At 39.5% G+C, this 12,977-nt stretch overlaps 1 protein-coding gene across 1 annotated transcript; it reads left to right on the top strand.

Annotated features, from left to right (window-relative positions):
- Positions 1-204: 204 nt before the first annotated feature.
- LOC148036508 (chitinase 2-like) lies at positions 205-2,301 on the top strand. The gene is made up of 3 exons (XM_087678501.1): positions 205-496; positions 830-1,193; positions 1,313-2,301. The coding sequence occupies exons 1-3, from the start codon at positions 406-408 to the stop codon at positions 1,995-1,997; spliced, it is 1,140 nt and encodes a 379-aa protein (XP_087534627.1). The 5' UTR covers positions 205-405; the 3' UTR covers positions 1,998-2,301.
- The last annotated feature ends 10,676 nt before the right edge of the window (positions 2,302-12,977 follow it).

Below are 12,977 nucleotides of genomic sequence, written 5' to 3'. Positions count from 1 at the left end.
GGGAATTAAGAATTAACAAATCAAACATTTTAAAGCTAATCAAATGCCATAACCTAGTTTAAAAAGGATTATACCCAGGTCGCTTGATTTATATGTTTCAGAAGATTCCATTGGGATTTGTGTTTACCTTCTCAATTCATGGCTTAGCCAAGCACCGTTCAACATCGTCCTTGGGAACACTTTGACTATCCTCTCTCTCGTTGAATTGTTCTTGAATCTTGATATTCCTTCTTGGAGGTCTAACCATCCTACGACAAGCTAAAGAATGATATAAAATGGTACGGGGAGGAGGGCGTTATACAAAGAGCGACGAGCTTTAGCCTTCAGGAATCATAGCATTCCAATTTCCACGCATGCTTCCCTTTAAAATCTCTGCCACTCAGTCGAGATTCTCCACGTTAAGCGATGGGGGTAAGGCAACCTTACAATGCTTCTCTTCTTCTGATGAGCTTGCTGGTGCTAGCCACGCTTCAAGCTTATAACATGGCGGATGCAGGTGTGTGTGTTTTGTGTCTTTCCATATCTCTATCTTCTTCTCTCTCTCTCTCTCTCTCTCTCTCTCTGTGTGTCTCTGCAGTAGAAGTATGGCATTACTGAAAGAACCAAATGGCTCATACAGAGGGGTAGCTACACAGGCCACATGATTCATATGAGGGAGATAGATGAGAGAGAGATAGGCCGCATGCCCGAAATCTCTCTCTCTCTCTCTCTCTGTGTAGTAGGACATTGTTGACATTACAAAATCATAGAAAGGAGATAGGTTACACAGGCCTCATGGCTAGAAAACTCTCTCTCCGCGCGCTGATTTCTGTTTCAAATGCTGTTGCAGATTCGCACCATAGCAGTACCTGCAGCAAACTGTACACAGCCAAGCAAGGCGACACCTGCACGTCCATGTCTAGCCAAGCGAAGCTGAACATCAGCGCCTTCCGGGCCATAAATCCGGCGCTGAACTGCACGGCCGTGCAAGAAGGCGACCTGGTGTGCGTGTCGCCATGCCGGGCCGGCCACACGAAGAAGGAGAGGGCGCAGAAGAAGGCAAGAAGCCTGGTGGTGGACTACATAGGCGGGGTCGGCACAGACATCAAGCTCTCGGAGGTGCCTGCCATGAGCGAAGAGGGGGGCGTGGAGCAGGTTCTGGTACTGGCCTTCGCCATCGACGCCAACGTTAGCGGGGATGTGCAGAACGGCAGGTAAGTCACGTTCCCTAAGGTTAGCCTTCAGTCTCAAACATATGTACACACACACACACACGCACACACGTATATATATACATATACATATATAGTCATATTCAACACACATGGTACAGGTTTAGCCCTTTTTGGATCTCCTCTATCACTCCCGAGTCTGTCTTGCAAATCAAAGGAATGCGCCCCAACCTCAAGGTCACCATGAGCCTTGCGGGGTACAGCCAGTATGTGCCCGCCACGATGGAGACACGCGTCATCGCTTGGTACGACCCTATAGACCCCACGGTTTGGCTCCAAAACGCAGTTGAGAGCGTGGGTGCCCTCGTCAAGAAGTACCACCTTGATGGCATCGACATCGACTACGAGACCTTCCCACCCCAATCTTCTAGAACCTTCTCCAAGCTCATCGGCTCCTTGATCAAGACCCTTAAGAGACAAGGTCTCATCACCCTTGCCACCATTGCCCCCTACGAGAGTGTGTTACCCCCCTACAAGCGCCTCTACAAACGCCACCAAAGGGACATTGACTTTGTGAACTACCAGTTCTATGCCAACAACTTCTCCACTGTGCATGAGTATGTCAAGGGCTACCATCGGATCGCACGAGTGTTTCCTAGACGTAAGCTCCTTGCTAGCCTTGAAGTGGGCCCACAAGCAAGAAGGCCCACTGCTGATGTCTTCTTCGAGGCATTCCATGAGCTTAGGCAAGAGAAGCCTCCAATGCCCGGCTTCTTCATGTGGGCTGCTGACCATTCTAAAGGACAAGGCTTCTTAGTTGAGAAAGTTGCCCGATGTATTGTATGATGAGAGGTGGATGGAACAAAAAGAAAGCCGATAAATTATTAATGGAATCAGCACAACAATTGTGTTCACATATCTTTTTCAATAATTTCTAAAAAGTGAATGGAGTTGCAACAAGCTTGAGGCTCACTCTCTTGAATAGATTGGAGTTGATGTATTGGAGTTTGAAAGGTCAATTTCAATGGGGGGTTTTAATGGCTTGCAATTGTTAGACACTTGTTTGCCATATGTGGTTGTGATCATCCATGAAGGGAGAACTTATTGATCAAAACCTTTTCGATAAGATTTATTGAGTTTCAATAATTTGTTACTCCATTATCTTTCTACATGACAACTCTAATTATTAGAAGTGGCATAAAGGTTTGTAATTACTACTTTAAAAAAGTACAAACATAAGGAATGAGGACAATGCAAAGCGACTCGACAATGGACTATGATTATAGAATATCTCTTCTAATGTGGATTGTACACTTAAGAGGTAAGAGTGTTGCACCAAACATATTCCCGACACTTCTCGTGAGATGCTTGGCTATGTTCCGTGTATATGTTCTCCACTGGTAATAATTAAATCCAAGTACATTCAAGGCAACTTTACGTAAGAGTAATAAGTGACAATTTCAAAATGTTCTACAAAAAGATATGTGGCACACTTAACTTTGGAATATGAATTGTGGTTATCTACTTCTACATATAATCTTTAAATATTTGTCACGGTCCTATACTTGTAGTAATCAAATCAAGTTTGATGTATACGTAGCTAGTTTGCATCTCTTGTCCTTGGATCATAATCTCAACTTAATCTTGATTTTAGAAGCCCATCTTGGATTTTACACTTTCACATGGAAACACGAGAGGAGAGCCAAGGACAACTGAGCACATGAGAGACAAAGCGAGCATGTGCATGTGCGTGTGCATGTGTGTGTAGGGGGGGTGTGGAGGCTAGGCATGAAGAGCCTAATAGCCATCACTATGAATAGTTAGGATAATATATGTCATTTTTAATTGGATGTATCTCATGTTTTGGAATGAATGGTCTAGCACATGAACTCTATGAATGATATTTCTCATACAAATTCTTGATTACTCGAAGGAGACCAAATAGAGGCTTTTTATAATAGGCAACTACATGCCAATTAATTCATATTGTCAAGCCTTGTACATTGTTGCTATTATGGTTGTGAGAAATGGCACCAGTAGAAAAGTTGTGTAACTTTTACTAAGGCATCACCAATGAAACTTAAATATTCTAAACCTTAAGTAGTACTTAGGATGATATCATCTTGAACAAAAGTTTATGATTCTAAATTTTAGGCAATCTTTTTAATTGCTATCCTCATTTAATAAAACAAGGATGCTACCCATAAAATGTTGATAGATGCCCTCATTTCATCCTTCAAATATAACTCATCAAACACTTGACTGTTTTTTCACTTTACTTTTCTCTTTTCTCTTTTCCCCTATTTCTCTCTCCTATTTTTACTTAATCTTCTCTCTCCTTTTTTTCTTCCCCTCTCTCCCTTTTTCTCTCTCCGCTATCCCTCTCTCTCTCTCTTCCCCTTCCCCTCCTCTTTTTCCCCTCTCTCTCCTCTTTCTTTACTTTACTTTCTCTTTCCTCTTTTCCCCTTTTCTCTCTCCTCTTTTTTCCTCTTCCCCTCCCTTTGTTAGATATGATCAATGCCCCACCGTCATTAGGTGCCACCAATGATCCATGGTGCTCAAAGTTATAAGGCCCCCACTATGAGGAGAATCCAAATGTGAGCCCGGACATTGGTTGAGTCCTAACTTGTATATTAGATGAGGTCTATGTGACCGGATGGCAAAAAGGTGACCATTGTGGGTCTAATCTTTGGGTTAGATGGAGTGGTTAAGCTGGTAGCAACTCGAGGCGCATTGCATCGAGTTGCGGGGTAATGGAGTTAAAAGGGGCCCCTATTTTGGGGTCTGGGGCCTGCGAAAGCGGCCCCTGGTTGGGGGGTCCCAAGGGGGGCCAGCGGCCTCCCCCTGGCGCCCGATGGTAAAGGAAATATTCCCTGGAATATTCCCTGGCCGACTAGTGGAGGCTCATATGGTAGGTCAGTCAGGTCGACCTAACAGCCTTTGCAGGCTATAAAAGCTAAACCCCTTCAGAGCCATCTATCACTCATCTTTCACCCAGTCAGAGTTGTTGTTCCAGCTAGCCTTAAGCTCTTCACCTATCTTCTGTCTAGATCGCCATTTAAGCTTCACACAGTGGAAGCGCACGGGTGGACAAAGCCATCTTTGTATCAGTTGTTTGGAGCTAAAGAATTTACTAATTCTCCTCTTATCTGTTGTGTACTCTCTATCTCTTTCTCAGATTCTGTTCGCTGCGCCGTGTAATATTTTACACCCTTCTCTTTTTAGCTAAGGGATAAGTTCTCTCTCTCTCTCTCTCTCTCTCTCTCTCTCTCTCTCTCTCTCTCTCCTTTTTTTTACTTTACTCTTCTCATTCCTCTTTCTCTCTCACTCTTTCCCCTTCTCCCTTTGCTCTTTTTCTTCTCTCTCTCTCTCTCCTCTTTCTCTTTTTCTCTCTCCTCTTTTTTCTTTTCTTTTCCCTTTGCTCCCTTTTTTCTCTTCCCTCCTTTTTAACTTTTTTTGGTACCTTTCAACATTTGCGTGAGAGAGAGAGAGAGAGAGAGAGAGAGGTCTAATCAACTAAGAGAGAATGAGCTATATAAAAGACAAGGAAATATGTATATGACTTTGATATCCATGGTATTAAGGAAAGAGAGTGAGCTATATAGAAAAAGAAAAGACATTGTACGTTAAAAAGAGAAGGTATCTCATTTAAATTTTAAGCACCTCATAAGTTTAGGAAAACTATATTCAAAAAAAGAGAGGACATTGTACATTCCAACATTTGAATTGAAAATACCTTGTAGGTTTGGGGGAGGTCTTAGGTTTGGAAGATCTCGAGTGGTTTGATGGATATCGGAGCTTCGCATGCAACAAGCATTAGGTTGCGAGCATTAGGCCGACTCATCATGATTCATGTGTGATACTCGGACTTTGATTTAAAATCTTCGTGACTTCTCGCAAAATGGACTTGAAGAACTCTAAAATCATTAAATAGAGAAAATCTCGAGCAAAAAAATCTAAGGATCATAACCTGGCATTTTTTCTGGATTGATAAGGACTGTAGCCACCCATCACAGAAGTTACCATGTGAACGAGAGTTATGAGCCATATTAGTCATTAGTGTCAATGTCTATAGTATGAATGGTCCACAAATACTAGATTTTTGGACAAAACTAGCATATTTTTTATATTTTGGATATTATTTATTGTGAATATCCTAAAAAGCTATGGAAACTTCTAGAATAAGGTGCCATGTAAAAAAGCAAGTGGCTTTTTTAGCGAGTTTTGGAGATTTAATGCAAAAAGAAGGATTGCTAAAATCGTGCATGTTGCGATCGCAGTTTACAAATAGCAAATAACACTCCAAACGAGGAGAAAAAGGAGTGATCTAGAGGATTTTTTAGCAAGCATTCTGTAGTTTTATCCCTCTTTCAGAGCCAACAGAACAATCAGATTTGTGATTTGAGCATCAAATTGCATCTTGAAAGCTTCAGATTGCTGATTTTGCCAAGATCCCTCCATAAAGAGCTCTTCTTCTTAGCCATAACCCTTCTTCTCTAATTTAGCTATAAATAAGAGCTATGGGGAGTAGTTGAGAGAGGTCCGAGTAAGAGAGGAGAGGCCCTTCTTAGGACTATAGAGCAAGAGGGAGGAAAAGAGAGGGAGGTAGAAGGATTACCCTCCCCCCCGGAGACGCTATGAGAGGGAGCTAGAGAGAGAGAGAGAGAGAGAGAGAGAGAGAGAGAGAGAGAGAGAGAGAGAGAGAGAGAGAGAGCGAGAGAGAGAGAGAGCGAGAGAGGGAATTGGAGAGGGGTTAGAGAGGAAACAAATTAACTCAACCTCCCTCTGTCTCGGTCTTCAACTCGCCAAGTTGCTCCCACACTCTCCCATCGCGAATTCATTCCACCTTCTCTATCCCTCAAACCCACTTATGGAACAATGGCTCCAAAGCAATGAGGTGAAAAGACCATGAAATCCACTACAATCAGCGAGTATTGCCAAAGATCTGAGAAGGCCTAAAATTACCAGAATTGCCACTACCAACGAAACATCGGGTGTGGCAAATGCAAGCGCAAGCAAAGACAAATTCCCAATGACATCGTGCCAAACCAAGTTGTTTACAACTCAAAAATAGACTATTATTTTGATATTGCCACATAAAATAATAAGATTTTTTTCAAAATTAAGTACATAAAGTGTTAGCTTTTACATTTACACTTCAACACGAGATGCCAGTTTCATATAGAGAGTGAATTAATACATGCACAAACGGTTAATTGCTACCTGTGATTTGTAGATAGATTAATCGAGATTATAATTCATAGAATCATGATGGAAATAGTTGCAGGTTATTGCACGAAATGAGTAAAGGACGTTATGTGCACTCAAGATTAGTAAAATAACTTGATATATTTATTACCAAACACGATAATGGTTAGGAGTTGATTAACACTTAAAAAGTGAAAGTCTATTTAAAGAATCTTGTAAATCATCTCATTAAATTATTGTCGCAATATTTTTTGAAGTACCAACTAAAGGAAATTCACTTATGTTGGGTAAGTTAGCCCTAAACGAAAAATTCGTGTCTTGCTTAACATCGTTGAAGATTTATACTCAACACTTCTTTATGGGAAGAAGAATCCTTGTTAGAATGTAAGGTTACCTTGGGTTAAGGATCTACCTTGGCTATGTAAAGTTGTGAATTGCACGATGATGTGATTGTCATTGTTTGAAAGGATTGTTATTAGAATCTAGATCTCTAATTAAAAAAATTGAGAAACATGATAAAGGGAAAGATTGCACTAGGCTACCCCCAAGCTAGCTACCAGACCCTAATCCAAGGGGGTCATGATTCTCACTTCAAGAGGCTTAGACCGACTCCGTAATGGAAAGGTCTGTCTATAGGGATAGTCTCAAGTAGTAGAAAATGTGGATATGCTAAGGGGGCTTGGTCGTAAATTTTACATTACTCCTAGAATTTGGCGAGCCCCTTCATGACCCAGAATTGAATCCTGGAATCCTAATACTAGTTACAAGGGAGGAATCTTGGCGGAGAGAATACCCTCGTGGAATTCTGTATATCTTCCACTGGATCGAAAATATGGAAATTGTAATAAACTTCTAATATAATAAATGAGCTTGTTTTTTATTCAAGGGTTTTTTGAATTGTATGTGTGTCCGTGAAATAAATTGCGCGAAAGAACGGACTAATTAAGGAAGCTAATTGTATATGTTTTAGTAAATGTGCTCTAGGTAATTAAGAAACTAAAGATGATACCGTCAGCAAAGGAAAGTGGGTGGATGTGACCCCCTATGGGTTTGTTCAATGGTAGGGCGGTAGCTGGGACCTTTTCTAAATCAATGATAGAAATAGGAAGACGATAAATTGACCAACTAGTCAAACTGACTTGCATTGTTTTAGGGGGCCAGAATGGGATTTTGCCTTATGGACAGGAGCGTTGATATACCACACTCCCCTCCACCTCCCATTCTCTTTGAATCACGTACATTGGCAAGTCCACTTAAGTTCTAGTAATCTTGTAGGAGGTGGGAACTCGAAATTATTGATGCTAGTTGGCTATTAGGAGACTCATCTGAAATTCAAGTCTAAAAAGAATTTATCTATCCATTTTGATACCATGTTCTAGGGGCTTGTTTTAGGCCATATAATGCCTTCTTCAACTTACAAACTTAGTTCTCAAAATGGGGAGCCTCAAACCTTGGTTGCTAAGCCACATACATCTCCTCCTTAAGGTCACCATTAAAGAATGTTGATTTGACATCCATTTGGTAAACTCACCACTTCTTATGAGTAGCCACTGCAAATATTGTGCGAATAGTGGTCATTCTAGAAATTGGAGTAAATTATTCTTGAAAATAAAATCCTTCAACCTATAAAAATCCATGTGAAACTAATCTAGCTTTATAATTTTCTAAGTTGCCATTAGCTTTGTACTTTACCTTCTAGACCCACTTGGCACCAATAATCTTTCTATTTTCTACCCGATCCACTAGGTCCCAAGTATCATTCTTCATTATGTTTTGTCATACTCAGCTTGCATAGTTTCTCTTCATTCTTGATCAGCTAGTGTTTCTTCAAACTCGGCTCGCCCATTTACTTCTCTTATAATCTCAACCATCATGACCATATTGACTATGTGACTATAAGCCTTTCTTTGCTCCTGTATTCTTAGTGACCTCCTTGGTCCATCTGCCTTTTCCTCAATTGTGATAGGCATAGGATTGCTATGATCATAGAGCTACTTCACCCATCATGGAAAAGGCTTTTCCATTGGCATGATTGGAGGTTGGTAAACTTTTTCCTCATCATTCAAAGGTGATACTTCCTCCTCCTTGAGACTAGGGACAACTCTTGGGATAGGTTCATAGTGGACTACTTCTTCATTGACTAATATAGTGGAAGAACTTATCTTCTCCTCCTTCACTATATGTGGTCGTTCTTTGAACACCACATCACGGCTTGATATGATCTTCTTTGCCTCTTGCTCATATAATTCGTAAGCCTTTTGCTCATCATTATAACCTAAGAATATACATTTTGTGCTTTTTGGATTTAACTTGTTTCTCTTATCCTTTGGAACATGTGCATAACATTCACATCCAAAAGTTTTAAAATGTGAGACAAATGGTTTCTTACCAAAATAGGTCTCATGAGGAGTTTTGCCCTTAAGAGCTTTTGTGTAACTTCAATTGAGAATGTAAATTACAGTATTGATAGCTTCTACCCAAGCAATCCCTTGCCCTTAAGCATACACCTTGCCAATTCCACAATGGTGCAATTTTGGTGTTCAACAATGTCATTCTGCCAAGGTGTATGAGATGTCATCAATGGATGCTGAATTCCTTTGCTCTTGCAAAAGTCTTCAAACTCCTTTGAGTTACTCACCACCATCATCTATTCTAAATTTTCTTAACACTTTGCCATGTTTCATTCTCAATAAGTTTAGCCATTCTTCAAATTTACCAAAAAGCTTAAATGTTATCATCATGAAGGAAGTACATCCATGTATTCCTATTGAATCTTGACGATCAACATAAAATAAAAAGATCCTCCCAAGGCTTTTGTAGGCATTTTACTGCACAAGTCAGCATGCACTGGCTCTACAAGAGCCTTTACTCTATTCTTGCTTTCTTGTGGAAATGCCTTTCTTTGTTGCTTGTCCATCATACAAGCTTCACATGGTTCCTTCATTTCAGTTATTACAAGTAGGTGAGTAACATACCTTGCTTATGCATTTCCTTTAATACTACAAAACCAATGTGACCAAATTTTTCATACCAAAAAGTACTTGTGCCCACACTAGAAATGGCTATAAGAGCACTTAGCTCATACATGTTATTTCTCTTGCTGAGACGACGACTTTGCTAGCACTGTTGATAATTTCTACACTTGTCTTAGTGAACCTCACCACATGGCCAAGATCAATTATAGAAACAACTGATAGTAGTAGATTTCTCTTAATCTCTAGAGCATACAACACATTTGAAAGATTTTTTAGTTCACCATTTGTAGTAACAAAGAAAATAGTACATGTGCCCTCTGTAAGGCATTTTGCATCATTCCCATCTATCATAGTGATGGATCCTTGAAGAGGATTCATAGAACTATATAACCTTTCTTGTTGATCATGTGATGGCAGGTGCCACTATCCAATACCCATGAGTTAGTGTTAGATATTTCTTGTGTCAAGAAATACACTTCCTCAATGGTCACCATGAATAAATCTAACTTTGGTTCAGTTGTATTGGATGCCTCTTTCCCTTTAGTCTTCATAGTGCCATTCTTTTCATCTACCTTCTTGATACAACAATCTACAATTGCATGTCCTTTCTTCTTGTAGTAGAAGCATCTCTCCTTGAAACTTTTTATTACCACCCTTCTTTTTCTTGTATGCTGTATCAATATCAAAACACTATTAGAAGAGCTTGTCACTAAGGCATACATTGCATCTGTGTTACTTTATTTCCAAGCTCATAGAATATCTACATTTGGAGAAATCATGACACTTGAATTTGATGGGTCGGTAGAGCTGGGTTGTGGTTCTAGGTTAGTCCCATGTACCATCTCCAAAAGCTCATAAGAATCAAGGATAGTTGTGATTTTAAACTTCCATAAAGTATAGTTTGTACCACATAATTTGCCTTCACTAAAGGTTGGTGGACAAATCCTCAGTGTTTGAATTGCCAGTATAGCAGCACTACTACTTGATGCAACAAATGCCATTTCTCCTCTTCATTGTTGAAATCATTTCCTCTCGTATACTCTTCACTCCTCAAAGCCCCCTAGGCTTTGATACCATGTAAAAATTACATAGCACAATGGATAGAATCTAAGCAAGGAGTAGAGAACACACAATAAATTAAGAAAAAAAAATACTACTTAAATTTAAAACAAACTGATACAAAGATGGCTACATCCACCTATGTGCTTCCACTTGAAGCTTAGATAGCGATCTAGACAGATGATAGGCAAAGACCTTAAGGGTAGTTGAAAGAAAATTGAGAAAAACAAATACTACTTAAACTTCAAACAAACTGATACAAAGATGGCAATGTCCATTTGTGTGCTTCCACTCTGAAGCTTAGATGGTGATCTAGACAGATGATAGGCAAAGAGCTTAAGGGTAGTTGGAAGAACTCTTATTAGACTAACGATGGCTTTAGAGAGGTCTTCCTTTTATAGTCCGGGAAAGTAGCATGGTCAGCGTGTCCGATCACATTATGAACCTTCCCTACTTAACTAGGAAATATTTGAGTGAATATTTCCTTTACTGTCGAGGTTGCTATGAGCATTACTACTCTATCTAACCCAAAGGCTAGATACACAAAGGTCACCTTTTTGCTATCTAGTCTCGTAGACCTCATCTCACATACAAGTTAGGACCCACCCAATGTGGGTCCTAATGTCCATGCTCACATATGGCTTCTCCTCATAATGGAGGCCTTACAACTTAGAGCACCATGGATCATTGGTGGCACCTTACAAGGGTGGGGCATTGAGCAACTCTCTCTCTCTCTCTCTCTCTCTCTCTCTCTCTCTCTGGCCAACTGAAACTGATCATATATAGAATAGAGATTAGCCAAAGAGTAAATAGCTTCTCCTAGCAAAGCTTTTTGCAAGCTTGTCTATAATTGGGGACCAGCCCCTATATTTTTTATAGTCACTTTTCCATCTTGTACCATCATATTCTTGCTTTACAATGATACTTGCTCAAAACCCATTTTCTCATGAGAATCCTTAAATTTTTTACTATTAGGACCCAAAGGACAATCTCTCAAACCATCTCTGCCACTACATTTTTACAATCTATAACTACTTTTTTAGCATCAATAATTATATTTTTAGCATCCTCATCATCTTCCTACATTGCTTGTATACTACTTCCAAATCTAGTTCTTTAAGACGTTGCTTATGCATCTTCTTCTCATTGAAGATCACATCCTTACTACATTCAATCTTTCTACCTTCTGGATTCCAAAGGTGTTGACCTATCTCACCACTCTATCCATAGTCCAAAAAGATGCACTTAGTGGATATTGGTTCTAATTAACTATACTTTTCCTTTGGATGTGCACATAAGCTTCACAATTGGACACTCTTAAGTGATTATAAGAAAACTTCTTGCCCAACCATGCGTCTTTCAAAATACCACTATCCAAAGTAGCATTAGGGAACATGATTATAAAATATATAGTGGTTGAGATAGTCTCAGCCCACATCTATCATTATGCACTAAGTCAAGCAACTCGCTTTTTTTCTATTTAAGTTTTACTTATGGACTGAACGTGCATGCTTTTATATTTACAATGCTCACAAATAGAAAGAATAGAAAAATCAAGAGAAGGAAAGTAACCCAAATGAGATAGCCTTTCCAATCCTTTTCTAGATATATGTCCAAAATGAGGATGCCAAAAATGTACATTTGGCTACTAAATTAAGTACAATTATGTGGTTTTTAATAGAATATGCATGAAGGCTAATGCAAGTTGTAACCACATAGTGCTACTTGATCAATACGAGGGAGCTTGGCTCTCGATGAAACATTCACTTAATTTTACAACAATCATTTTCTTTTAAAAAATTATGGGTCTCTTCTCCTTGCATTTAACAAGTTCAGCTACTATGGACTAAAAGATTCTTGATGTTTTTGAGGAGTATGTTCATATCGAAATTTTCATGCCCTATGAAAATATATATATATATATATATATTTTGTGGATACAATGTATTTAACAACATTTGGGTGGAGATCAAGAGACTACAAATTGCAATGGTTCATATGTATAAACTTATTGTATAAGAATGTAGTGGTATTTTAACGTTTGTGTTAAAAGTTGGATGAAGCATGGATTCAAAGAGGATAAAATATGAAAATTGTTAGCATTTGTATCATGAATAGGACATTAAAGTGCAAAAATGGTAGGGGACAAGAATTGGAGTATATGTGTGAGAGTGCATGACATAAGAAGAAACACGAGCAAAGAGAGAGAGAGAGAGAGAGAGAGAGAGAGAGAGAGAGAGAGAGAGAGAGAGAGAGAGAGAGAGAGTAGAAGATAAATGAAGAAATACTACACTAGTGACTGAAAAAGAATGTTAAATACAATGATGAGAATTGATCAATCCTTGCACGCAACTAGGAGTGTCAGTAGGGCACCAAATTAGGCTGAGATGATGAAGGTAGCACCAATGTTGGAGAGTGTTGGAGAGGAGTGTACTAAGACAACGTGCAGAAGTGAGTGAGCCATCAATGAAGTGGCTATAAATAGCCAACATCCTCCAAATCTGGTCGACTGCTGCAAGAGTCCCCAAATTTGGCCGACTGCAGAGAATGCACAAAAATGGATGCAATAAATGCAGTGTGACTG

The sequence above is a fragment of the Lygodium microphyllum genome, chromosome 5 (genome assembly GCF_053477565.2).
Source record: "Lygodium microphyllum isolate KBCC chromosome 5, Lygodium_microphyllum_v1.1.10, whole genome shotgun sequence".
Taxonomy (NCBI): Eukaryota; Viridiplantae; Streptophyta; class Polypodiopsida; order Schizaeales; family Lygodiaceae; genus Lygodium; species Lygodium microphyllum.
This window is presented reverse-complemented; position numbering and strand designations above follow the sequence as displayed.